The sequence below is a fragment of the Kogia breviceps genome, chromosome 6, assembly GCF_026419965.1.
Source record: "Kogia breviceps isolate mKogBre1 chromosome 6, mKogBre1 haplotype 1, whole genome shotgun sequence".
Lineage (NCBI taxonomy): Eukaryota > Metazoa > Chordata > Mammalia > Artiodactyla > Physeteridae > Kogia > Kogia breviceps.
The window spans coordinates 84,371,105-84,398,719 of NC_081315.1; the positions used below are offsets into that span (position 1 = coordinate 84,371,105).

Here is a 27,615-nt window from a genome sequence, read left to right on the forward strand (position 1 = left end):
CCAGGTGAGGAGTAAAGATATTTTCTGTCTTTCTGTGCTTTGCCTTTCTTAGAGGGTTGCAAATATCAATAGTTAATTTATAAAACATTCTTTTAAATTTGTATAAAATTGAGAAATTGTACAAACCTTCCATCTGCTTCTTTAGCTTTGGCATACTGCAAGTGAATCTTTGGAGAAGAAACATGAGGAAGAAGTTCACCAACTTTTGCCCTAGAAAGGTTAGGTTTAGGAAAATAATATCAGCACTACATTTGCTCTAAAAGTAGCTTCCTACAATCAGATATTAGTTTTTAGGATTCAAAAAACAGTTATCGTGATCTTTAAAAAATCTTGGCCTCCTATAGGTAGAAGATTTAAATGCTCTTTCTCCGGCCCCCAACCCCACTAGCCTACCCTCTGTGGGAAAATGAAGGTTAGTTCATTAACTCTTTGGGGACAATAGGGCATTTTTATTCTAGCAATTTATCTGATCAGGTATTTCCCCATATTAAACCAAGAAAATGTGCTGTTCTTTGGAAAAGGAACTAGTAATGTGAACTCATCTAAAAAGAAAAAGAGATGGAAGGAAGGCCCAGATAGAGGCAATAGCTGTACAGCTGGGAGGAGCCGCAAGAAAACCTGTGGGGAGATCATCGACACATATTCATTTCCACACCTGCTCAGAACAAATTTTAGCAAATTCTTACCAATTCTTACAGCGGATGTAGACAGATGCTGCTTTGTCATAGTAGAGACCTTTTTCATAGAGTTGAGCTGCTTCTGAAAATTGCTAAAATAATATAAGATTATCAAAATACTAAATTTATTATGCATGAGACCACATGAATATTTATTCACAGAAAAGTCTACCTTCATATTCTCCAATATGGCTCCACAGTCTCTTTTAAGGACCCTGCTGGGGTGCTTGAGGGCTAGGCTAACCCCTCGGCGGATGTCTCCCATTCTTATGGACATCTGGGCCACGCCAGCCAGACATACCTCATCATGTTCCTGAAATTAGAAGGCAAATAACTAATGAATCAGACCCTAACTTAAAATGATGTATTCTAGCCAAACAATTTAAATCTAAAATGAGCCCAAAGGTTATGGTTTACTTTCATTAATCTTTTTCTGGCAAATCTCAAGATTTTGAAATAACATTGAGTCTTTTAAAAAAAAATCATGGGCTTCCCTGGTGGCGCAGTGGTTGAGAATCCGCCTGCCGATGCAGGGGACACGGGTTCGTGCCCCGGTCCGGGAAGATCCCACATGCTGCGGAGCGGCTGGGCCCGTGAGCCATGGCCGCTGAGCCTGCGCGTCCGGAGCCTGTGCTTCGCGACGGGAGAGGCCACAACAGTGAGAGGCCCGCATATCACAAAAAAAAAAAAAAAAAAAAAAAAAAAAATCATGTGTTGTAAAGCTATATTTTTTTCTTTAGAAGTCTAGACCTTTTGTGCTCAAGACCAAATTTTTACTGCCCCTTTGTTGTAATACCTTGCATTTCTTTGTATGTCTTCTTGGTATAAAATTTTATGTGAGAGGAAATATACTGGGCACATAGCATAAATGCTATGTATGAATAACATTAAGAGAGAAAATATTTATCAAACTGAAAATTTCTCTACTAGGCCTGATGAAACATAAAACCTTTATTTATTTATTTATTGTGACAGAGGAACTGAATTTTATATTTTATTTAATTTTAAATAACTTAAATGGCCACATGTGACTAGTGGTGACTGTCTTTAATAACACAATTAAGGATGAACTTAAACAGATACAGCCAAACAAAGAAAATGTCAAAACCCCAAGAGATAAATGAAGAAAGGATATAATCAGGCAATTCATAAAAAACCATACAATTGGCCAATAAATAAATAAAACATGCTTGACTTCACTAATAATCAAACACACACAAAGTAAAATGAAATACCTTTTTTTTTGGCTGATCAAATTGGTAGAGATTGGTAGTGTTGACAATGTGAGGGAAACAGACACTTTCCTACACAACTAACAGCTGGGTGAATTACTACAAGTTCTTTTGGAGAGCAATCTAGCAGTATAAAAAATTAAAAGCACACATTTTATGACCTAGAATCCCACCTGTAAGAATATATCCTGCAGAAATACTATTTTAAGTAGCTAAAGATATATATAGTAGGTAGAATATTCACTGTGGTATTTTTGATAGAAACAAAACCCCAAACAACTACAATATAATCAATAAGGGAGTGGATGAAAAAACCATGGTACATCCAAACAATGAAATTTTAGAAGCTCTTAAAAAATTAAAACATTCATAATGTATTGATTTGGAAAGACCATAAAGCAAAATGCTGCTTTTCACAGAATGGATTCTCAGTTGATCCTTGCTGAATGAATGGAAGTGAATGATTTCATTTTTAGTAAAAATCCCTATTATATACATATCTGTATGCTTAGCAGAGATTCTGGATGGAAATATATAAAATCATGAACAGTGGTTACCAGAGTGTGGATGGAGGAGAGAACGTTGGACTCTCACTTTGCAGGTTAACATACTTTGGTGATTTTTCAAATTGACTATACTGAAATTGTATTACTTTTGTAATAAAATGATAGATATAATATAGAAAAGAAAAAGATTTACAATCTTGACATCACCTAACTTAAAAACATCAGTTTTTATCGTAAAATTTAGCTTCTTGAGCTAAAATTCTGGGATCGTCTGGGATGGGAGAATGGACTGGAATGGTGGGTGAAGTGCATGCTTACCAGGTTCATCATAAAAGATACAGCATAAGGAATGAAATGGCAGAACAAACTTTTATGGACTGGGAATTCACTTTCAATGGTTATTGAAACTTTTTAAGAGTAAAAGAAACAGCTTTATGAAAATCATAGCTAGCCTGTAACTGGGAAGGGATAAAAATCATACTCCCAACCTTAATATGAAGCTCATAATTAGGGTGTAATGGAAAACATAGCTTTTTCAGACTGATAAAAATATTGTCAACTTCAGTTTTTAAGAGTTCAAAGTGTTTAAAAATGATTTAACCATATCCTTGCAAAGCTGTTAATAAACTGAAAAAAGGCTCACCTGCTATATACGGAATAAATACAATGCAAATAAGATTAGTTTTTAAAGGAAACTAACAACTAACCCAAAGATAATTATGCATATCTTATCTTTATTCAAGGTTACCTTATTATCACCTGTTATTCCTTTCTCATAATGAGCCAAAGCATTTACATAATCACCCCTGAAAAAAAAAATGTGAATTTTAATACACATTTAAGTATCTTATTTACATATACAAGATTTAAAAGATCATCTGTCACTGAACTGCTTAAGCACATAAAAGGTGTGATATACAACATTTATACATGCATTCTTTCAAGTGCAGTCCATTATTTTGCTACTTTAAAAATAATTATTAAGCTAGATTATGCTAAGACTGTAAGGTACTAACTTTGCAGTATGCTAGGCATTTTGGGGAGATACATTAAATTTTATGGGTCACTTTTGCTTAATTATCTCCTTTGGGGCACTAAAGACAATCATGTGACCATAAAAAAGAATGTTTTTTCCAAACACCCAATATTTATAAGTACAGTATGTACTGAGAGAATCTGGGTAGAAATGAAGGAAAACACTGGGGATGACAGTATTAAGGGCCCTGGTTCTTATTCTGATAAGAAGTATTATACATGAAATAAATAATACCACTCCCTATTCCCATGACCAATGCTAACATGGATTTGCATATCTAGAAGTCATATTTATTACCTCAATTCATTTTCATTGCTTGGAACAGAATGGATCAGTGATTTGCTTAAGATCAATTTGGAGATCCATTGTCCTCTGACAAATCATCTCCTCCATAATAAATTAATCAGCTCTGAAAATGGCATTATTTGAGCTCTACCTTATCAGCTTAGACCAGTTATTCAACCTCTCTCAGCCTCATTCAGTTTCCTCATCTGTTGGTTACAAGGAATTTTCTGGAAGAGAAGCTGATTGAGAACTTTGTTTTGGACAGCCCAGGGCTTCATAGTCAGCAGTGTTCCTAAGTGCGAATTTCTAATATTTGGACCCAATTACATCAACACAGCTAGAGATGTCTCCTGATCATTCCTCCTTCAGGAACCTGAGGTTTTCCTTGGGCAAACCCAGTTAGGAGATGCTAAATTAAGACTTTGGAATTCTCACTTTATTTTTATGGTATTTTAGTTCACTCACTTTATTATTATTTTATTTTGGAACTCTCATGTGGATCTAGCTCATTATTCTAGTGCCAAATTGGAGAGCTAAATCCCTCCCACAGGTGACAGACTGGTCCTGCTTTGATCTAATCAATGTCTTGGATGCAGATTAAAACAGACTGATGAAACTGAGCACAGGCCTAGGGCCTTAGCATCAAAATCAGCAGCTGGTGGCTACTAGGATATTGGATGATGATGAGATATACTTAGTTCATTACTATTATCACAAGGGAAAGTCTCCTGATTTGGGGGACTTGGGTGTGTATCTAGATCAGGGTACAGGGGTCAGCACAGAAATAGCAGTGAAAGTTTTGGGAATTGGTGGCTTCATGGTGAAGTGTTGAGCAGAAAGGGTTAAAAAATATCAACAACATCACAGGCTTTCAACTGGATCAGCTCATCTGACTATAATGAGACAGTTTTTGAGGGTCTGCTAAAAAAACTTTGATTCTCCTGAAAGAAGAGACAATGGAAGTTTTCTGGATGGTTCCAGGGATTTCTTTGGTGTTTGTGCTCTGACAGGAGATGGTGGGTCATCTCCCAATGTAATGACCCTTTTCTCTTTACTCAAAGACCCAGTCACTCTCAGGACAAACACGGAGGGCCTTGTCCATTGTGTTACGTACTAAGATTCCTATTTGACCTTTTCAACGTATGGATTAACTGTATAAGAGGCAGAAATGTGCCAAATTTAGATCAAGGTTGACTAAGAAGAAATAAAAACTCCAATAAGTTTTTATTTGCAAAATGGAAAATTTTAAATAAGGTATCTTGGTTAGAAATGAAAGAATACTTTTTTTTTTTTGGCGGTACGCGGGCCTCCCACTGTTGTGGCCTCTCCCGTTGCGGAGCACAGGCTCCAGACATGCAGCCTCAGTGGCCGTGGCTCTGGGGCTTAGCCGCTCCACGGCATGTGGGATCTTCCTGGACTGGGGCACGAACCTGTGTCCCCTGCATCGGCAGGTGGGCTCTTAACCACTGCGCCACCAGGGAAGCCCCCTTTTATTTTTATTTATTTATATTTTTTGAAAGAATACTTTTGATGGAATAATTTCTACAACTATTATCTGTCAACATTCTCAATGAATCTAAAGTCTATAGAAAACAAAGTGGAACTATATAAAAATGTTTTTTTAAATGCTAGAACCATATTTTCTTTGTTCAAAAAGCAGTATTTTTCCCATTTTATAGTTTTTGAAATTGGAATGTATCCTATAATAAATGTCAAAAGAAACTGTCCAGTTGTGATGTAACTGCCATTGCACATATACCTGTGAACTTATATTTGCAAATGAATTATTCATTTTTTGTCTCTGTAGCTATCTGCATTAGTGGCATTAACCATGGCTGAAGGTAACCTTACAAATGGATCTTGAATGCCTCTAAACTTACACTTTTATACAGCACTTAAACAAAAATGTATAGCCTGTCAATTAAGACTACTGACAGTTAAGACCATCTAGCAATTAATAGCACTAGAAAATTCTAAATCTCTCAGAATAGATTATGGCATTTTCAAAGGTAGGAAAGATCTGTGAAGCCTATTCATCAAGCATCATGAAGGATTATTACTCTAGCACTACATATCCACCTGTGAAAAGTTTCTGGCTTGATTTTCAACATTAACTGTTGAATTTTTATCTATGTGCAATTCAATTTAAAAAAGAAAAAGTACAAATTTAAGCAAATAGAAGTTATAGAACAAAGCCTGGTATTTTTCACTGTGCCTTGAAATCACACTGCAAATCCTCAAAGTGTTCAAAGAGGTCAAGGTCATGTGCGTAGGTTAAGAAAAGCAGAGTCACCCCAATGATTATGTGTAACTGTTGTTGGCGGAATGTGATTCAAAATAATATTTAGACTCTAAATATAGAAAAGGCTTAAACCCAAACTTAGACTTTGATGCTGAAAATGCAAGTGGATAAATACATGGATAAGACATCATTAGTTAGAATAAAACATGTATGTATAATTAACATGGATGTATAATTAATATGGCTTTTTCCACCTAAGAAGCAATTATTAAATCAATGGATTTAATTATTAAATAAATGGCCTTATAATGAACAGCAGTTTAGAATTGAAGATATTCAATAATTAGATCCTGACTGAAACATATAAAGACAAGTACTGGGCTTCCCTGGTGGCACAGTGGTTGAGGGTCTGCCTGCCGATGCAGGGGACACGGGTTCGTGCCCCAGTCCGGGAAGATCCCACATGCCGCAGAGCGGCTGGGCCTGTGAGCCATGGCTGCTGAGCCTGCGCTCCGCAACGGGAGAGGCCACAACAGTGAGAGGCCCCCGTACCACAAAAAAACAAACAAACAAAAAATAAAGACAAGTACTTACGTGAATTCAAGCTGAATAGCATATTCTTTTGATATAAACGGTATTTGGTCTGGGGCTAAACGCTTTGCCAGTTGTAGAGCACTGTCCCAGTGCTGTAAATCCCTTCTCATCTATTAGGAAGAGAGAGATATTAATTTCAAATAGCAAATTATTCTGCACAGTCACCATATAGTTTTTAATAAAAGTGATTACAGATACTTTTTGTTTAAAAAATGAAACTTGGTCTTTCCAAAGACAAATCACTGTAGCATACATTCTCAATGCAGGTGACATAGCCTCCAAAAGGGTGAAAATTGGTTCTTGGGGACCAAAAACATCTTGGCTATTACAATGGTTTGTGGCTCTCCAAAACTCAATCCTAAACAAAATCTTATTCCCTTTAGTATTTAATTTTTCTCCACAGGAAAAAATTAAATTGAATTAAAATTAATTCAATCAGCTAAATTAAAATTAATATTTCTTCTTAGAGGGGAGATAATAAAGAAAAAGTTGACAAATACTTTACTATAGGAATTGATGTTATTTTCTGAGAAAATCTGAACCTATATCATGAGACGAATAGTAAAAAACACAAATAAAACGTGAACGTGTCTTTCTCTCTGGCTCCCAAGGTCTTTTATCTGTGTCTGGTACACAATTCCACATATAAACTAACCATTAAAGATTAAACCATTAATTTTTTAGAGTTCATTCCTCACTTTATTCACTCTTTGTAAGGAATTAATAATGGCTAACATTTTGTAAGTGCTATTTTCTGCCAGGTACTGTTTTAGGACATTAGCCTATTTACTTTTCACAACTAGGCTTTTTGTAATGAGCTGCTCTTGTGCCCATTTTAGGGATCTAGAAACTGAGGCAAAGAGAGGCTAGTTTTGCACACAAAGTCTCATTGTTAGTGTGTGGCAGGGCTGGGCAGTAGGGCTTTGCTTCCAACCTCTTTACTTAGCTAAACTATCAGTCTTCAAAGTGAGGTTAAAGGAACAATGGGGTACAATCACCTCTTTCCATTGTGAAGCCATCACCTTAAATCCTTTACAAATCCAGCAGCACACAAGTGTCCACAGCTAATGCAGAAAAGCTGGGATGACATCATTGTCCTCACTCAGTGCAGCCATGTTCCTACTTCAGTGCTTACCAATACGAGTTCTGAAAATTTCTCAGGGTGCCCCCAGTGAGCTCAAATAATGTTGTAAAATTATCTGATTTTTTCTTAAAACAAAAGTAATTTAGTTCACTTAAAATTTAAAAATGAAAATTTGCTATAGAACAATTTGAAAAGAGAAGTTGTGAAATCAACAGCAAATATGCTTCCCTCTATGTGGTTATAGAAATGCTGGCTGGGGTGAAATAATGTGAGTGTCAGCAGTCACCATCTCTGTCTTTACAGCCTGTCAGGCACTGTTCCAAAAGATCTAATCTCATTATTAAATCTTTACAACACCCTGTGGGCTAGATATTGTTATCCCTCCTTTAAATGGGATCTAGGGCACAGAGAGATGAAATAACTTGTCCAAGGTTACACAGAGCTGGGATCTGAACTCAGCCACATCCAACTCTCTAAAGTCCACGTTCTTAACCGCTACTCTACACAGCCACAGCTCTCTCCTTCCTTGCGTTGAACTAGGTCCTTCACTCCCTTTTGATCCTTCCTCTGCAACACTCACCTCTGGGAAACTAGTGATGATACACAAGCCTTAACCCCCTCTTCATACACAAGAGAATTTCACATAATAAATACAAGACAAATGCGCCTCAATTTTCCCATTTGGAAAATAGAGAAAATAACAGTATTATCTCACAGGACTATTGTGAAGGTTAAATGAATTAAAATATGTCAATGCTTAAAAAAGTGCCTGGCACATGTGAGCATTCAATAAATGGTGGCTGTTCAGAGATAAACCCATGCACCTATGGTCACCTTATCTTTGTAAAGGAGGCAAGAATACACAATGGAGAAAAGACAGCCTCTTCAATAAGTGGTGCTGGGAAAACTGGACAGCTACATGTAAAAGAATGAAATTAGAACACTCCCTAACACCATACACAAAAATAAACTCAAAATGGGTTAAAGACCTAAATGTAAGGCCAGACACTATCAAACTCTTAGAGGAAAACATAGGAAGAACACTCTTTGACATCAATAACAGCAAGATCCTTTTTGACCCATCTCCTAGAGAAATAGAAATAAAAACAAAAATAAACAAATGGGGCCTAATGAAACTTAAAAGCTTTTGCACAGCAAAGGAAAAACATAAATAAGACGAGAAGACAACCCTGAGAATGGGAGAAAATATTTGCAAATGAAGCAACTGACAAAGGATTAATCCCCCAAATTTATAAGCAGTTCATGCAGCTCAATATCAAAAACAGAAACAACCCAATCCAGAAATGGGCAGAAGACCTAAATTAACATTTCTCCAAAGAAGATATAGAGATTACCAACAAACACATGAAAGGATGCTCAACATCACTAATCATTAGAGAAATGCAAATCAAAACTACAATGAGGTATCACCTCACACCAGTCAGAATGGCCATCATCAAAAAATCTACAAACAATAAATGCTGGAGAGGGTGTAGAGAAAAGGGAACCCTCTTGCACTGTTGGTGGGAATGTAAATTGATACAGCCACTATGGAGAACAGTATGGAGGTTCCTTAAAAAACTTAAAATAGAACTACCATATGACCCAGCAATCTCACTACTGGCCACATACCGTGAGAAAACCATAATTCAAAAGGAGTCATGTACCAAAATGTTCATTGCAGCTCTATTTACAATAGCCAGGACATGGAACCAACCTAAGTGTCCATCGACAGATGAATGGATAAAGAAGATGTGGCACATATATACAATGGAATATTACTCAGCCATAAAAAGAAATGAAATTGAGTTATTTGTAGTGAGGTGGATGGACCTAGAGTCTGTCATACAGAGTGAAGTAAGTCAGAAAGAGAAAAACAAATACCGTATGCTAACACATATATATGGAATCTAAAAAAAAAATGGTTCTGAAGAACCTAGGGGCAGGACAGGAATAGACACAGACATAGAGTATGGACTTGAGGACACGGGGAGAGGGAAAGGTAAGCTGCCATTAAGTGAGAGAGTGGCATGGACATATACACACTACCAAATGAAAATAGATAGTTAGTGGGAAGCAGCCGCATGGCACAGGGAGATCAACTACGTGGTTTGTGACCACCTTAGAGGGGTGGGATAGGGAGGGTGAGAGGGAGGGAGACACAAGAGGGAATAGATATGGGAACATATGTATATGTATAGCTGATTCACTTTGTTACAAAGCGGAAACTAACACACCATTGTAAAGCAATTATACTCTAATAAAGATGTTAAAAGAAACAAAAACAACACTCTTTTTTTTTTTTTTTTTTGTGGTATGCGGGCCTCACTGTTGTGGCCTCTCCCGTAGCGGAGAACAGGCTCCGGACGCGCAGGCTCAGCGGCCATGTCTCATGGGCCCAGCCGCTCCGCGGCATGTGGGATCTTCCCAGACCGGGGCACGAACCCGTGTCCCCTGCATCGGCAGGCGGATTCTCAACCACTGCGCCACCAGGGAAGCCCAACACTCTTAAAATAAACATCTCTGTCTATAAAATAAAGAAAGAAATGGTGGCTGTTTTTATTTGTGTGCGTTTTTGTAAGTTACCGAATCTGTCCTCTCTGGACACAGTCTGACTTTAAATTATTTGGTAATGCTACAATACCATGCCTTTTATGGCTCCACAGAATACAGAATGAAAATATTTCTAAAGTTAATGAATACTCAGGAATTCTTAAAGCTGAAGTCTGAATTCTAGGAGGGGGAAGGCATGTGGTATCTGGTGCTGAGAGATTTTAACTCTACAAAAGGTGAGAGCCTCTTTACACATTTTTCCCCTCATTTGCTGCCATACCTCCAGGGCAGCAATGGGACAGCTGGATGCCAGGTACAGGTCCTGAGCCAGGTTGAAATCATTAGTAAACATGGCAAGATGTCCTGCCAGAAGACTGTAGTCCTCTATTCCCTATAAATAAAAGCAGTTTTAATGAGAAGAAATACAAGGGTTTTTAATTTATGGACTGTACTTAGGAGGAAGTGGTAGTAGTCTATCAATTAATTTGTTTATGAGTTAGGTAAGATTAACTGCAGAAATTTTAAATGTTTGACTAAACACCATTTAAATGCTAATCTGATAATTCCCATAAGATGCTGTTTACCTTTATTTGTTCCAGGGACATCACCATGCCAACGTTTCCAATTGTCCGATAAACACGGATTGCAAACTCCACTTCCATGTGGTGTAGACAAGCTCTGGCCAACTCATTCCAGGCAGCATTATCATTCAGAATCTTGCACATTTCCCAAGCATCAGAAAACCTAGCAGTTGAGTACATAAGCTTAATCAGGGAGCTCTATTTGCCCCCTATTAGGCAGTTTTCAGATTGTATATAATTTAATGTTATGCCCTAGATAAATTTTGCAGAAACATTTCTTAATCTTTAATCATTTTCAAGTTATGAAAAGCTATATAAACTTTTCTTCCAGTTTTATGCAGATTTTTAAAAAATTTCTTGAATTAATCTGAATCTACTCTGTATAACCACCGTCCCTCATCAACAACTAATTCTGTTTATTTTTGGTTTACTTCACACACAGATGAAAATTATTTTTGTTCTCACATAAGTCTAATAAAATTAGTACTCTATTCCTATAAACTGGGAACTTTAAAACAGGGGTCAGCACACTATGGCCCACAGCTGCCTGTTTTGGAGAATGAAGTGTGAGTGGAACACAGACACTCACCCGCCCGCTCTTTAAGGACTGTCTTGGCTGCGCTTGCACTGCAACAGCTGACCTGAGTAGGTGTGACAGACCCTATGGCCCTTAACGCCTGAAATAGTTACCATCTGGACCATAACAGAAAAAGCTTGCTGACATCTGGTATAAAACTTAACCATAAATGCCAGTGAGACTTTTTGTGGAGCCCCTACATTAATGAATATGTTACGCCTGCCCCTCTATTCACTGATGCATTTTTCCATCCAACACACATTCACTGAGCACCGTTATGTGCCAGGAACCAAGACGTAAGGCTCAAATGCAGATCACTGTCCTTTAGGCAGTCATACTTGGGGAAGGTGGAAGAGCCAGGTAAGAAAACAGATGACTATGACACAGTATGACAAAGCTACTGGAGTGCCTACAATATGTGAATCTTTGTACTAAGTGCTTTGTATAAATTCTCTTGCTGGATCACCCTAACGACCCTATCCACTATGTATTTTTATTATTTCACCTTTAGAGACGAGGAAAGTGAGGCTTAGAGGCCTTAAAAATCCAGCCCAGGTCACACAGTGGTAAGGGATAACATGTGCTAAACCACTCTGCACACCGGATCCTGGCTCTGAGGCAACACATCAGAAAGGCCCTGACCTAGACTGCCAGTGGTCGGGGCTTCTGGGAAGGCTTCCTGGAGGAGAGGGCTCCACTGTATGCTGAAGAATGAGCAGTTACTATCTATAGCGACAGGGAGGGGCAGCCCAGGATGAGAAAGCGGCTTGTGCCAAGGCAAGAAATCATGAAAAATACTGAATCTAAGCAGTCAGTGCACAGAGAGGAGTGGGGACAGATGAGGCTAGTATTAAATCATCATAAGCCTAGCGTGTCATGCTGAGGTCCCCGAGAAGCAGGGGTTTCTTCCTAAAGGCAACAGGAAGTCACTGGAAGATCTTCACCAGGGAAATGAGAGGATCAGATTCACATTTTCCAAACTGTGTAGAGAACAGATTAGATTGTCATGAGGCTACCAACATAGAGAGAAGTCAGGAAGTGGTTCTACTATACATTACTCCGTGTGAGGGCCTGAGTTAAGGTGGGGGAATAGCAGAGGACAAAAGGACCTGGGGTATGTGTGTGTGTGTGTGTGTTTGTGTGTGTGTGTGAGGGTATGTGTGTTTGTGTGTGTGTGTGTTTGTGTGTGTGAGGTGTGTGTATGTGTGAGGGTGTATGTGTGAGGGTGTGTGTCTTTGTGTGTGTGTTTGTGTGTGTGAGGGTTGTGTGTGAGGTTGTGTGTGTGTTTGTGTGTGAGGTGTGTGTGTGTCTGTGTAGGGGTATTTGTGTGAGGGTGTGTGTGTATGTGTGTGAGGGAGTGTGTGTGTTTGTGGGTGTGAGGGTCTGTGTGTGTGAGGGTGTGTGTGTGAGGGTGTGTGTGTGCATGAGAGGGTGTGTTTGTGTGTGTGCATGAGTGGGTGTGGGTGGGTGGAAGGGCATGTGCACAATGTGATTAGGGCAGGGGTAGAAGAGGAGGCTGGGGAAGATGATGAGGCAAGTTTGAGGAACTCATGGACTCCCAACTACATATGACTGGGAGGCAGTGGTAAACACAGGTTTAAGTCAAGGATGCACATTTTGGAGTCAGTGTCGTACAGATGGTACTGAAACCATCTTTGAGGAGATTCACTCTGGAAGAATAATTAGAGTGAGAAGAGAAGAAAGGAGCTCAAGGGACCCTGAGGAAGAGCAACATTTAAGTGATGGTGAGAAGAATCAGAACTACAAAGGAATTCACAGTGGCCCTAAGAGGTGAGAGGAAAAAGCAGGAAAAGGAAATCTCAAGTAAGGTAAAATCAAACTTTGTTATGATGAAATTAGGAGTGTTGAAATAATTACATTTATTAGAATTTCACAATAACTGTGCTATTTGGGTATGAGAAACCTTTTTGTTCTGAAGGGCTTTTCTTGGAATAAAGCACCGATAGTATTGTAGAAAAGTACTTCCCTTAGAATTTATATACATTCTCATATCCATCATCTTATCTGAGCCTCACAATAATCCTGTGAAGTAAACGAGGTAAATACTATTACCTCTAACTATTTTAATAGAAGTTGACCTTTAAAATCACAAAAGCAAATAAGAGGCCCCATGAGAAGTGTTTAAAACCATACCTCTTTAGCATTAAAGTCTGTGTCAGCATCTGCCTCAGATCATTAAGCCCCACATCTTTTAAACTGTGGAGGAAGCTGTGGGTGCTAAGGTAGATGTTGTTTATTTTTCCACTCTGTGTCTGGCAGGTCAACTCTCCGTTATATAACAGCAAAGGTTTATGACAGAAGGGAACTTTGGTGCCACCAGCCAAAATGACCTTGGATCCTATATTATAAAACAGACATCTTAATGCTGAAAGCTAATACTCAGCACACACATCAGAAAGGAATGTTTTAATTTCACTGCAATGGAAATGTATTTCGCAGTAAATGTACAAAAAAAGTGATTAAGTACCTTGTATAGTGTTCTTGTGAAAGACATAAGTGTACACCTTATCATCATCGTAGGCAATAAACACACCTTTATCCATTGGCCAGTTTTCCCAAAGAACACCTTTAATGGTTGGTGAAAAATCTGGAATCTCATAGGTAGCATCATTAACCTACAAAATAAGGATTTACAGATTTGCCCCAAGTCTGTACTTAAACCATTATCATTTGCCTTCGTAGGAAGGAGTCTGTCTACAGCCTTAGCTGGCAAAGCTTGCCAACCCACATTCAACTCAGCAACATCCCAAGATAAAGGAAGAAAAGTTTCTTTTCTCATTCCTATAGGTCTGGCTTGAATAAAAAATGCTGTTATATGGAAAATCAAGGAAAATTTGGTGAATTTGCAGGAGAAACTACAAGTCTGGACACAAAACTTCAGGTTAAGAAAAAAAAAGCTGAAGTTGCTCAAGATGACAGAAATTTAAACTATGAACACACTTGTGCTTAGAAAATTTTCAATAGTACTGGGTACAGAAATGCTCCAACTAAAGAAGAAACAAATTAATTTGTATATGATTTGAGATTTAAATAAATTACACTGGGTATGTTTTATTTCAAAAAATCTCTACAGTGCAATTCCAACAAACATAAACTGTAGTTACAGTAATATAAGTTATTAAAAAAAATCAGTCCACATATTCCGATTCCACATATTCCTCAGGCAGATAGGCTTATATATATCCTCAATGTGGAGCTAAGAAACACCTGCCTCCTCTCTAATCTATCTTCCTCTCAAAATAAGAACGAAATATAAAATTCCTATAAATAATAATAACTAATATTATACAGCCATACAATACAGTATGGCCACTATTTAATATCCACATGTGGCTCTTAAGCACTGAAATGTGTCTAATCCAAATTGAGATGTGGGTAAGTGTAAACTACCCACCAGATCTCAAGGAGTTAGTATGAAAAAAAGAGTGTAAAACATCTCATTAATAATTTTTATGTTGATTACATACTGAAATGATAATATTGGGTTAAATTAAAAACATTATTAAAATTAATTTCACCTGTTCTTTTTTACCTTTTAAAAAAATGTGACTAGTAGAAAATTTAAAATTATATATGTAGTTCAAATTACATTTCTATTGGATAGTGTTGCTTACCAAGTAGTGTACTTATATTTAATTATACTTATTGTACTTATATTTACTTAATTTACCTTATAAATTACTTTTTGTAAATTATACTTACTGAATTTAATACATAGAATTACTTTAAGATACGTAAGTATATATATAATTTAACAGATTATAATTTAATATATTGAATTCTAATCTCTTACTCTGTAAGACATATTCTATTCTGCCCATTTTGCAGATGAAGAAACTGAGGCACAGAGAAATCTGCCCAAAGTCACACAGCTAATATGTTGAAGAGTCAGGATTTGAACCAGGCAGTCTGGCTCCACAGTCTATGCTTCTAGCCACTATGTCATACTGACCCTCAGTTTGTAAGGATGAGCACACCAGTGCTGGATGGTAGAAATGTTTTAAAGGGGGTAACCATTTGTTAAATGCTTACTATGTGGTAGATGCTGTACTGAAAGCTTTATGTGCATTATCCCATTTAATTTTTATACAATCTACAAAGTAGGTACTGGAAACATTTTCATTTTATAGATGGGGAAACTGGGAATCCAATCAAAGTGAGAGGCCTGGAGGAAGCCGGCCTAGTCTCACACCACTGATACCATGTGCTGACTGTGTGACCTTGGATAAGTGACTTACCTTTTCTATGCCTTAATTTCTCCACCTGTAAAATGGCAAGATAGGAGTATTTATCTCTGGGGCTGCTGTAAGGATTAAAGGAAATCCCTGATATATGTACAGCATACTCAGCATGGAAATATTAGTTGTCATTATTACTAATCTCAAATCCAGGGTCTGTCTGCCCATGCACTAAACTACTATACTCTACTGCCTGTTTATGAACTTGCTACAGTATATCACAAGTCATCCTTTATGGGTATATAGGGAGTGACGGGGTGCACGGTCTTCATTAGGGCACATGTAAGAAAAAGGCCATCTCTCCCAATTCTGATGTATGATGGGAGTCACTTCCTTGCCATCCACACAGTGAGGAAAAAGAGGTTGAATAAATGTACATATGAAGAGAAACTGCGAGTATATATGAGAATTTTAAAGAAGAATAGTTTTAGTTTGAATTATTATATACTTTCGTATACGTACATCACAGAAGCAATGTTTTTCTCACTTTGAAGTTGGATGAAGTAAGCTGCAATAGTAGCACACTATGACAGGGTGAGTGTTAAAAAAAAAAAAATGCACAGCACTCTGGTCAAGAGTCCAAGGGCCTTAGCATAGCTTCCTCTTGTGTCTGAGGTGTGGGGAGGCTCTGCACCCCAAGCTCTCCTTTCCCTTCCCTGCCAGGCTGGCTTTACTCCTAGGCAAGACTGGGTATTATTTAAAAGAGGGACTGCTCCTGTGGGTACCACACACCCCTCGGATATCTTGTCCAACAACCTAAAATTCTAACCTACCAATGAGACCCTAACTTGGAAAGAAGTTCACACCCAACCCCATGTTGGGTTAGGGAGGGGCAGTGCCCTTGTGGAGTCATTCTTTGGTGTGGATTTGTTTCACCAGGGTTTTTCTTTTTAACTTAACTGAGTTGCAGGTTAGACTTGGAAAAGGGATTGGGGATGAGCAGCAACAGGTGACAAAATTCTAGAATGTGAGGGTTTTAAGTTGTGATAAAGAGGTAAAGAGGGCAGAGCTTTAACTAACCCCTGCTAAATAGCTACCCTATGCCTGATAATATGTTTGGAAAAATCAGCTCACTGAAACCTCATCCCAACCCCAGGAAGGAGGTCACACTAGCCTCTTTGACAGAAATTATCAAGGAAAGGAGAACTGTAAAAGGAGAAAGACAAAAGCATCAACTTGTTCGGGACGGGTCTTACCCCTGGCCCTTCTCCGAGCCGTCAGACCCCACTTCTCACTCTCAGTCCTGTCAGATGCCCACTGCACCCTGCTACCCTCTTGTGCACCCTGTCTAAACATCAGACTCCACCTGGGGTGAACCCACACAGGAAGCAAGGCAGCTTAACTTTCTTATACCCTGTTCCAGAAAGGAAATCTCTACAGATTGAATTTCCTTATTAAGTAGAGGGAATGCAAGGTCATCTTTTTATTTAGGTCACTTTCCCTCATTTGTTTTGTGATTGAGAAATGGGTTGAATAAGAACTAGAATATTAGGAATTTGGCATAAATAATTCAGACACCCATGGAAACCTGTTACATTTGTCAAAGAAAGAAAAGAAAAAGAAAAAAAATGAAGGGAAGATAAAGAAAGGAAGGGAGGAGAGGGAGAGAGAGAGAGAGACAGAAATGGAAGCAAGGAAGTCTTTATATCTAGGAGAGTGTATTGTGAGGGGAGAGCTGTCTTCATTGAATCATGTCTTCACTGTGGTGAAGCACAGACGCCTAGGGAACAGTGATTAAGGGTGGGTCCAAGAGCAGCTGTAGGCCGTGTGAACTGTGACCAACAACATACAAAGCATTAACTGGATATCGAAAATAAATGAAAAATTCAAGTATAGTAGATGATGTAAAAACACACATTTCCTTTATCTAAACCTATTCTCAAAAAAGTTAAGGATGTTTAAAAATAAGAGTAACTAAGTCTAAAAATGGGTTCATCTGTTTACAATCACCTAATACAAAAATACCTTTCCTTTATGTTCAGGATCTTTAAGGGAAGAGGGAAATAAACTGAGGTGGGCAGAAAGGACAGAGAACAGTCCCTGCCCTCTGAAGCTACTGCATTTCTAGAGAGAAAACTCATGTACTTGAAGATACACTGTAATACTGTGCAGTAAATAAGGTTAAAAATGGTGCAGAATATAACAACTATTCTTTCCACTAAAAAATCTCTCTGAAGATTTTTAACACTGAAAAATGGCAAAATAATAGAAAAACTTTTCTTGATGTAAATAGTCATGAAAACAGATCACAAACATGATATCAGAAACATGATAACAAAGTACTACAATCCTTGGCAAGGTTTAAGAGAAAATGATCTTATATATGGAATATATTTTAAAAACACTTTTTTCTTCATATGTTGCATTTTTAAAAACAAGCATTTGAAAACTTTTCTCAACTTACTGGACAGTAGACATATCCATCACTTTTTTCATCAATGAAAACTAATCTGGTCCCATTTGGGTCAGGAAAAATCTTTTTCACACTGACAGGATGTCGATAATCATTAACAAATTGCCAATCTTCAATGTAGAAATACTGAATGACACCAGTCTAAAAATATACAGTCATAGAAATAAAAGGTTGTCAAGAAAATACAGACTTTCAGCATTTATGTTAAACATATTTCCTAACTTAAAGAAAAAAATGTCATATTTTTGATCAAGGAAGAATCTAAGAATAATATCTACTATATGAGCAAAGTACAGACCCAAGAAAATAAGTAAAATGAAAATGCACATGTGATTCAACAGTCTATTAATTCTAACATTCTTAGTGATATTAAAGCTTAATTTATATTTCAGATTTTCCACTTACAAGAAATACCCTTATTGTTTAAGAGTGACTTTCAAGTCATGTTACTTTAAATATTTTTGCTGTTAATTAACAGATAAATTAGAAAATTAAGTTTAAAATAAAAAATAAACAAAAACCCACCAGATACAATCAATTGTAGTTCTATATGTTAGCAAAGAATATGTAGACATCAAAATTTAAAAATATATCATTTACAATCACTCAAAAAAATTAAATGCTTAGGTGTAAATTCAACAAAGCATGCATAGGATTTGTGTGCTGAAAACTAAAGAACACTAATGAAAGAATTAAAGAACATCTGAATAAATGGAGAGGTGTACTGTATTCATGGATTGGTGTCATAGTAAACATGTTACTTCTCCTGAACTTATATACAGGTTTAATATAATTCCAACAAAAATCTCAACACGATTTTTTTTGTAGACACAGACAAGATTATTCTAAAATTTATATGGACTGGCAAAGGAACTACAATAGCTAAAACAGTTTTGAAAAAATATAGTGGGAAAATTAGTCTATTAAATTTCAAGACTTTTTTTTACAGCTACAGCCATCAAGATTCTGCAGTATTGGTGGAGGGATAGACACATAAATCACTGGAATACACCAGAAAAGCCAGATTATTTGTTACCAGGGATTAAGGATGAGGTGAAGGAAGGAGGAAAGTGAATGTGGAGATAAAACAGCAACATGAAGGGTCCTTGTAGTGACAGAATTGTTCTGTATCTTGACTATTAATGTCAATACCCTGGTTGTGATATGCAATGTAATATTACCATTGGGGGAAACTAGGAAAAGGGTTTATTAGGATCCCTCTGTATTGTTTCTTCCAACTTCATGTGAATCTACAATGATCTCAAAATAAAAAGTTTAAATGAAATAAAAATACATGATAATATCTTAGATTTCTATTCAGGCCAAGATGGAATAACAAATGTGATTTAACTTTCCCACCCAAAATGACCAAAAATAACAGACAAAATACATGAAAAACAGTTTTTAAGATACTGGAATATGGCAACAAAGGACAATGATCTCTGAGAGATGGGAAACAAACAAGGTAAGTCCCGTGAATGCTCCAGCTTTCTTTCACCTTGAGAAAGTTTTCAAGCCATGGCCAAGGGAAGGAAAATGCAGGTGGAGCATGATTCCCTGAGGTGAGGAGATAGAGCTGAGAATCCAGTGGGGGCAGGGAAGGAGGTGGCTAGACTTTGCAGGGTATAGTACCAGAGAAGAGAAAGTTGCACTGAGAGAGAACCTTGGAGATCTTCAGAGGGTCTACCCTGAGTCTTCAGCAGAGAACTAATCACTGCATAAATATGAGAAAACTGCTGAAGCCAGGAAAAAGAACCATCCAAAAGGATTAGAGTGAACAGTGACTGGCATTCACAGAGGACTGGGAAGAGTGACTGTTCCCAATAGCCAGATTGGAAAACATAATTCATGGGATATTGGGTAGAGTATTCAGGAAGATCTTGCCTCAAAAGTGGGAAGTAATTAGCTGTAGACTAAGCAGTGTTTCACGCCTACCTAACAAATCACAAAAGCAGACTCAAAAGGGTCAAACTGTTTGCAAGCAAATTAACTGCATCCCAGAACAAAGCTCAAGAGTATTTTTAGGAATACAAAAACATCCAGCACCCCAAAAGATAAAAGTACCATGAGTGCAAAAAAGTAGGAAAACATAACCCATATTAAGGAGAATAACTGATCAATCAAAACTGACGCAGATATTAGAATTAGCAGACAATATAACTAAAACAGTTAATATCACTGCATGGCATATGTTTAAAAAGGTAACTGGAGACATGGAAGATACAAAAACAGGCTCTAATATATCTTCTGCAGGTGAGCTACCATGTCTGAAATGAAAAATATGATGGATGAAACTACTGGCAGATTAAACATGACAGAAAAAAAGGCTAGTGACCTTGAAATACAGCAGTAGAAATTATCCAAAATGAAACTGAGAAAAAAAAAATAAAAAAATTGAAAGAGCATCAACTGTGGGATAATTTAAAGTGGTTTAATATATGTATAATTGGAGTTTCTGAAATTGGAATGCAAACAGAGGGAGAAAAAAATATTTGAAGAAATAATGGCTGAAAATGTTCCAAATTTTATTAAAACTATAAACCCTTGGATTCAACAACCTCAAGCATAAGAAATATGAAGAAAATTACATCAAGACAGATCACAATCAAATTACTCAAGACCAGTGATAAAGTATGCCTAGAGCCAGTGCTCTGCAACAAGAGAAGCCACTGCAATGAGAAGCCCACACACCGCAACGAAGAGTAGCTCCCGCTCGCTGCAGATAGAGAAAGCCCGCGTGCAGCAATGAAGGCCCACACACCGCAACGAAGAGTAGCTCCCGCTCGCTGCAGATAGAGAAAGCCCGCGTGCAGCAATGAAGACCCAACACAACCAAAAATAAATAAATAAATAAATTTATAAAAAAATAAAAAGAATAAACACTGTAATTAAAAGGCAGAGTTTGTCAAATTGTGAGAATTAATATGGTGCCTACAAGAAAAATATTTTACAGATAAAGACACAAATGGTTAAAAATAAAAGAATGGAAAAATATATACCAGGGTAACATTCTAAAAAACTAGAATGGCTATATTAATATCAGGCAAAATCAATTCCAGAGCAAAGACTATTATTGCCAGGGATAAAAGAGTCATTTCAAAAATGATAAAGGGGCTAATTTATGAAGAGAACATAACCACCCTAAATGGTTATGTACCTAATAACAGAGCTTCAATACACATAAATCAAAAAAAAAAAAAAAAAAACTGACAGAACTGCAAAGAGAAATAGACAAATCCACAATTGTAATCTGAGTTTTCAATACCATTTTCTCAATAATTGACAGAACAAGTATATATAAAGTTGCAGAAGTCTTGAACATTATCAACCACCTTGATCTGACATTCTAGAACATCATATTCTTTCCAAATACACAAGAACATTTACCAAGATAGATCACACTCTGTACCATAAAGTAAGTCTCACAAATTTAAAAGGATTCAAGTCATACAAAGTATGTTCACTGACCATAACAGAACTAAATCAGAAATCAATAACAGAAAGATCTCTGTAAAATCTCGATTGTTTGAAAACCGAACACCAGACTTCTAAGTAACCCATGAATCAGAGAAGAAATTAAAAGAGAAATTGTAAAACATTTTGAACGGAATAAAAATAAAACACAACATATCAGAATTTGCGGGATGTTGCTAAGATAGTACTTAGGGGAAAATGTCTAGCACTAAGGGAGTATATCAGAAAAGAATAGTCTCAACTCAATGAACTCAGCTTCCATCTTAAGAAACTAGAAAAAGAACAAATTAAAGCCAAAATAAGCAGGAGAAAGGAAATAAAGATCAGAGCAGAAATCAATGAAACAGAAAACAACAGAGAAAAATCAATGAAACAAAAAAGTTGTATTCTTTTAGATTGATAAAACAAAACTGATAAACCTCCAGGCAGACCAATCAGGAAAAATGACACAAATTACCCAAATCAGGAAAGGAACAGGTGATATTATTACAGATTCTACAAATATTTAAAAGGATAATAAGGAATATTATGAATAATTTTATGCCTATACATTTGATAATTTAGATAAATGGACAAATTCCTTGAAAAACACAAGCTACCAAAGCTCACTCATGAAAAAAACAGATAATCCAAATATTTTGATATTGATTATAGGAATTAAATTTATAGTTTAAAACCTTCCCATAAAAATACTCCAGGCCCAGAAGGCTTCATAGGAAAACAGATCCATCATGGCACCTGGCTACTTTGCAATGCCACAGAGTCAAGGCTCAACTGTAGTCTGACCCATGTCTTGGCAGAATCCTCTGTTATCTTACAAGGAACATGGTGAGATGGGCACTCCTGTGAAAATCTGTCACCGAGTCATTTCTCATCCACCTGTCTGTCTTGTGGGAGACTTCCATAAGGAATTTTTCAGCTGCTTCCCTGGTTCCAATGATGTCCAATTAATCTTGGATTGTCCAATTCATCTTCCTTAGTGTATAGCTGCAGAGTATAAACTGCTTAGTTGTAGCAGAGTTGAGTCCTCCACCACAGAGTACATAGAAGAGCATCTGACCCCTTCGGTTTGGTATTATCCTGTGGCACTAAGGATGTGGGGAGCTCTAATAACATGATCTTGCCTTTGCTGTATATATCTATACAGCTATTTGGGACTGCTTCCTCCTTACCAGCTGAATCTATGGAAGTACAGCAAGCCAACCTAGCAGGTACTACTCAGCTGGTGCTAGGAACTGCTTGATCATCCAATAGGCTTCACTGGCACATTCTTTCAAACATTTAAGCAAAAAACAAACCAAAACCAAAACAAAACACTAATTCTAATCAACTCTTCCAGAAAACTAAAGATGACTAACTCATTCTATGATCATTACCCTGATACTAAAATCAAAGGCATCATAGGAAAAGAAAACAGCAGACCAATATCCCTCATGTACGTAGATACAAAGATTTGAAATAAAACTTTAGCAAATGAATTCAACAATGTGTAAAAAGAAGAATACATCATGATCAAGCGGGGGTTATCCCAGGAATGCTGGGTTGGCTTAGAAAATTAATGACTATAATCCACAAATTATAAACAAACTAACTAATTATAAACAAACTAAAAAAGAAAACCCATGTGATCATTTCAATAGATGGAGAAAAAGCATTTGATAAAATCCAACATCCACAGAAATTCTTAGTAAACTAGGAGTAGAAGAAAACTTCTTCAACCTGATAACAGGAATCTGTAAAAGACCTACAGCTAACATCATACTTAATGGTCAAGAACAAGACGAAGACATCTACTCTCATCACTTCTATCCAACAGTGTATTGGAATAAAAGGCAGACTGAAAGGGAAGAAGTAAAACTATCTTTATCAACAGATGACATGATCATCTATATAGAAAATCCAATGGAATCTACCAAAGAAATGCTACTAGAACTAGTGAGTTTAGCTAGGTTTCAGGATACAAGATGAATATACAAAAGTCAGTTGCATGTCTATATGCTAGAAATGAATAATCAGAAATCGAAATAAAAAAGCAATACCATGTATAGGAGTACCCAAAATACGAAATACTTAGATATAAATCTGAAACAAGATGTGAAAGACCTGTACACAGAAAACTCCAAAACATTGCTAAGAGAAATTAAAGAAAATCTAAATAAATGAAGATATATATCTTGTTCCTCAGTGGGAAGACTCAATATTGTTAAGATGGCAGTTGATCTGTAAGATCAACAATGATCCCAATAAAATTCCCAGCAGGCTTTTTGTAAAACTGGACAAGCTTATTGTAAAATTTAACTGGGAATACAAAAAAACTGAGGATAGCCAAAACAACTTTGAAAAGGAAACACAAAAGTTAGAGGGCTAACACTACCTGATTTCAAGACTTATTATAAAGCTACAGTAATCAAAACAGTGTGATACTGACGTAAAGACAGATAAACAGATCAAGAGAATGAACAAAGAGTCCAGAAAAAGATCTGTGCATTTATGGACAACTGATTTTTGACAAAAGTACAAAATCGACTCAACAGAATAATAGTGTTTTCAACAAATGTTGCTGGAACAACTGAATAGCTATATGCAGGGAAAAACCCCACAATACTTGATCCATATCTCACAGCATAAACAAAAATTAACTCAAAATGGATCACAGACCTCAATATAAAACATAAAAGTTGAAAGCTTCTAGAAGAAAACATAAGAGAAAAACTTTGTGACCTTGGGTTAGGCAAAAATTTCTTCGATATGACACCCAAAGCACAACCTATAAAAAAGTTGATAAACTGGACCTGGTCAAAATTTTTAAAATTCTCCTCTTTGAAAGACACTGTTAAGAGACTGAAAAGACAACTCACGCACTGGGTGGAAAATACTTGCGAAGCATATATCCGATAAAGGACTTGAATCCAAAATGTGTGAAGAATCGTCAAAGCTCAATAAGAAAACAAACAATCCAATTAAGAAATGGTCAAGTGCTTCCCTGGTGGCACAGTGGTTAAGAATTCGCCTGCCAATGCAGGGGACACAGTTTCAAGCCCTGGTCTGAGAAGATCCCACATGCCATGGAGCAACTAAGCCCATGCGCCATAACTACCGAGCCTGCGCTCTAGAGCCCGCAAACCACAACTACTGACCCACATGCAACAACTACTGAAGCCCACGCGCCTAGAGCCTGTGCTCTGCAACGAGAAGCCCGTGCACCACAACGAAGAGTAGCCCCTGCTCGCTGCAACTAGAGAAAGCCCGCGCACAGCAACGAAGACCCAATGCAGCCAAAAATATATACATAAAATAAGTAAATTTAAAAAAGAAATGGTCATAAAACTTGGACACTTCACCAAAGATATATAGCTAGCAAATAAGCATATGAAAAGATGTTCTACATCATTAGTCCGTTAGTGAAATGCAAATTAAAATCATAATGAGGTATCACGACACACTTATTAGAGTGGCTAAAATGTAAAAGACCGATCATATCAAGTGTTAGTAAGGATGTAGAGGAATTGGAGCACTCATACACTGTCGATGGGAATGTAACATGGTACAACCAATTAATTTAGAAAAGAGTCTGTCAGTTTCTTAAAAGGTTAAACATACACTTGCTATATGACATATCATTATACTTCTAGGCATTTATCCAAGAGAAAAGAAAGCATATGTCTAATACAAAGACTTTAACACAAATTTGTTTATAGCAGCTTTATTTGTAAATACTCCAAACTGGAAGTAACACCAATGTCCATCCATAAGTTCATGGATAAGCAAATTATGATATATGCATACTGTGGAATACTACCCAGCAAGAAAAAGGAATGAACGATTGACACACACACCAACATGGAAGAATCTCAAAATAACTATACTGAGCCAGACAAAAGGAGTGCCTACTATACGATTCCATTTATATACAACTCTAGAAAAGACAAACTCATTTATAGTGATGGAAAGCCCTCAGTGGGGAGGACAGGAAGAAGGAATCATAAAGGGTCATGAGAAAACTTTTGGGGGTGATGAATATGTTCACTATTTTGATTAAGTTGATGGTGTTTTCACAGATATACATATGTCAAAACTTACCAAGTTATAGACTGTCAATAGTGTGGTTTATTGTATAACAATTATACTTCAATAAAGCTGCTAAAAAACCCCAATATTTTCAGAACCACTCAAGAATGAGATATTTTATAAGAAAAAAAGATTTTGTAACTGTGTGTGGTGATGGATGTTAACTAGAGGGTTACCATTTTGCAATATGTACAAATACTGAATCATTATGCTGCACACCTGAAACTAATATGTCAATTATACCTCAATAAAAAAAAAGAAACTGAGATAGAGATAAATGCTACGTTATTGGCAGATTACTACACTTTGAGTTCTTACTTCACAATGCTGTGTGGCACAGGGGGAAGAGCAGATTTTCCATCAGAAAATCTTGCTTGTTAAGTCCACCTCTACTACAAACTTACTAACTTCTCAATCTTCAGTATCCTTATCTCTAAAACTTTTCTGCTTATATATTTATGACTATATTTACTACTTATTTACCATATCATTTACCACTTTACCTGATACATGAAACCTACCCTACTTGTGTATATAGCTCCAAGACTCATTTTAGGTCAAACTTAAATTTAAAAAGTCTCTCTTCTGGCAATAAGCACGTTTTAAAATATGCTCGGTTTAAAAAACAGTATGAGAAAATGGAACCTTTGAAACAGTGAATAATTGTTTTCTAATGTGGAAAACAATGCCTTTTTTTTTTTTAACCAACTTTACTGAATTCTTCTAGAGGCTAAGCAAGGTAGGAGGTATGATATGCTTTGAAAAACTCTTGAAAATTTTTTACAAATATAAGATGCTATTACTAAACTATGTTTTATGTATACGTGGCTAATGTAATATTTAGGAGTACAGGGTAGTGGTGGTTCAAAAGACAAAAAATTGAAGTGGGATTCTCAATATTCAATTAATTTTAATTAAATGCGCATTAAATGTAGGCACTGGAGAGCTAAAGTTGAATGACGTGTCTTACATTTGTCATCAAATTAAATCCTTAAAGCATCTAGATAAGGAAAATGAGGCTGGGAGGCGTCAAGCAGGAAGTAGCAAGTAAGAGAGCTAGTATATGAGCCCAGATTGTCCAGACTCCAAAGCCATTGTGCCATCAAAATTGCTTATAGTTACAAAAGCACTTGACACTGGCAAATCACGCTACCTATGTGCTCTACATAAGTATATAATGTTTATAATTGCACATATGATATCTATATATGTATATCAACATATATATAATAAACAAATTACAAAGTAAAAATGAGAAATTCCCCCATGTCCTATATTAAGGAAGACAATACGTACATCTGTGCCATAGATGAGGAAATCACCAGTTAAGGCATGACATAAAATACGGCACTTATCATCCACTGCTGGGAAAAGTCGAGTCTCACGTTCTTCTTGAGCATCCAACATTTCACTTTCTATCTAAAACATAAAGAATAATAGTGGATCACAGATTTATCTGAATAAACCTGCTTTGTAACATCTAAGGGGTAGAGGAGAGTCTTTTTCTTAAGTTCAGCTAAACATTCAGACTCACCAAACTATCACAGACCAGTTTACTCAGAAAGACATCAGGAAGGAACCCAGCTTGCCAGCAGGGCACATTAAACATCCCTTTTAATGGGAAAAGTCTCCGCAGCAGGCTCTGCAGTTGGCTAGTAGCTAGTCTCTTTGGCTTCCCAGAAGCAAAGAGACAAGAAACAGATGTGGGAGATGCCCTGGTTGAGAAGCCCCATATTTCAGGGGCCAGTATCTCTTGAGCAACTCAACAGGCATAGTTTCAAGATCCCCACAAGTGACATGCCCAAATACACGGGTCAGTGCATTCCAGGAAGCCAGACATATGGCATTCCCATCAGTTTTTACAATTTATTTATAGTTCCTCCTAAATGCAGTTTACACAGTCATTTTTACCATAAGCAATGTTGTGAGTAGCACAGCTGAAACTCTGTCAGGTTTCATGGGAACAGAGCTTGGGAGTTAACTGAACAGCTTGTGCAGAAGGGTAAGGAGTTCTGTTAATCCTTTATCCACATC

At 36.9% G+C, this 27,615-nt stretch overlaps 1 protein-coding gene across 7 annotated transcripts in view; it reads right to left on the reverse strand.

Moving 5' to 3' along the window:
* Positions 1-27,615, reverse strand: part of WDR19 (WD repeat domain 19) — an 86,344-nt gene that overhangs the window by 28,490 nt on the left and 30,239 nt on the right. For all 7 annotated transcript variants that reach the window (XM_059067034.2, XM_067036268.1, XM_067036266.1 and 4 more), the window contains 11 exons: positions 26,878-27,000; positions 18,031-18,180; positions 13,856-14,003; positions 13,522-13,726; positions 10,794-10,953; positions 10,490-10,600; positions 6,573-6,682; positions 3,164-3,221; positions 850-990; positions 687-769; positions 127-210 (listed from right to left, as the gene is read on the reverse strand). In XM_059067034.2, coding sequence (XP_058923017.1) covers positions 127-210; positions 687-769; positions 850-990; positions 3,164-3,221; positions 6,573-6,682; positions 10,490-10,600; positions 10,794-10,953; positions 13,522-13,726; positions 13,856-14,003; positions 18,031-18,180; positions 26,878-27,000 — 1,373 coding nt within the window. The remainder of the gene's footprint in view (positions 1-126; positions 211-686; positions 770-849; positions 991-3,163; positions 3,222-6,572; positions 6,683-10,489; positions 10,601-10,793; positions 10,954-13,521; positions 13,727-13,855; positions 14,004-18,030; positions 18,181-26,877; positions 27,001-27,615) is intronic.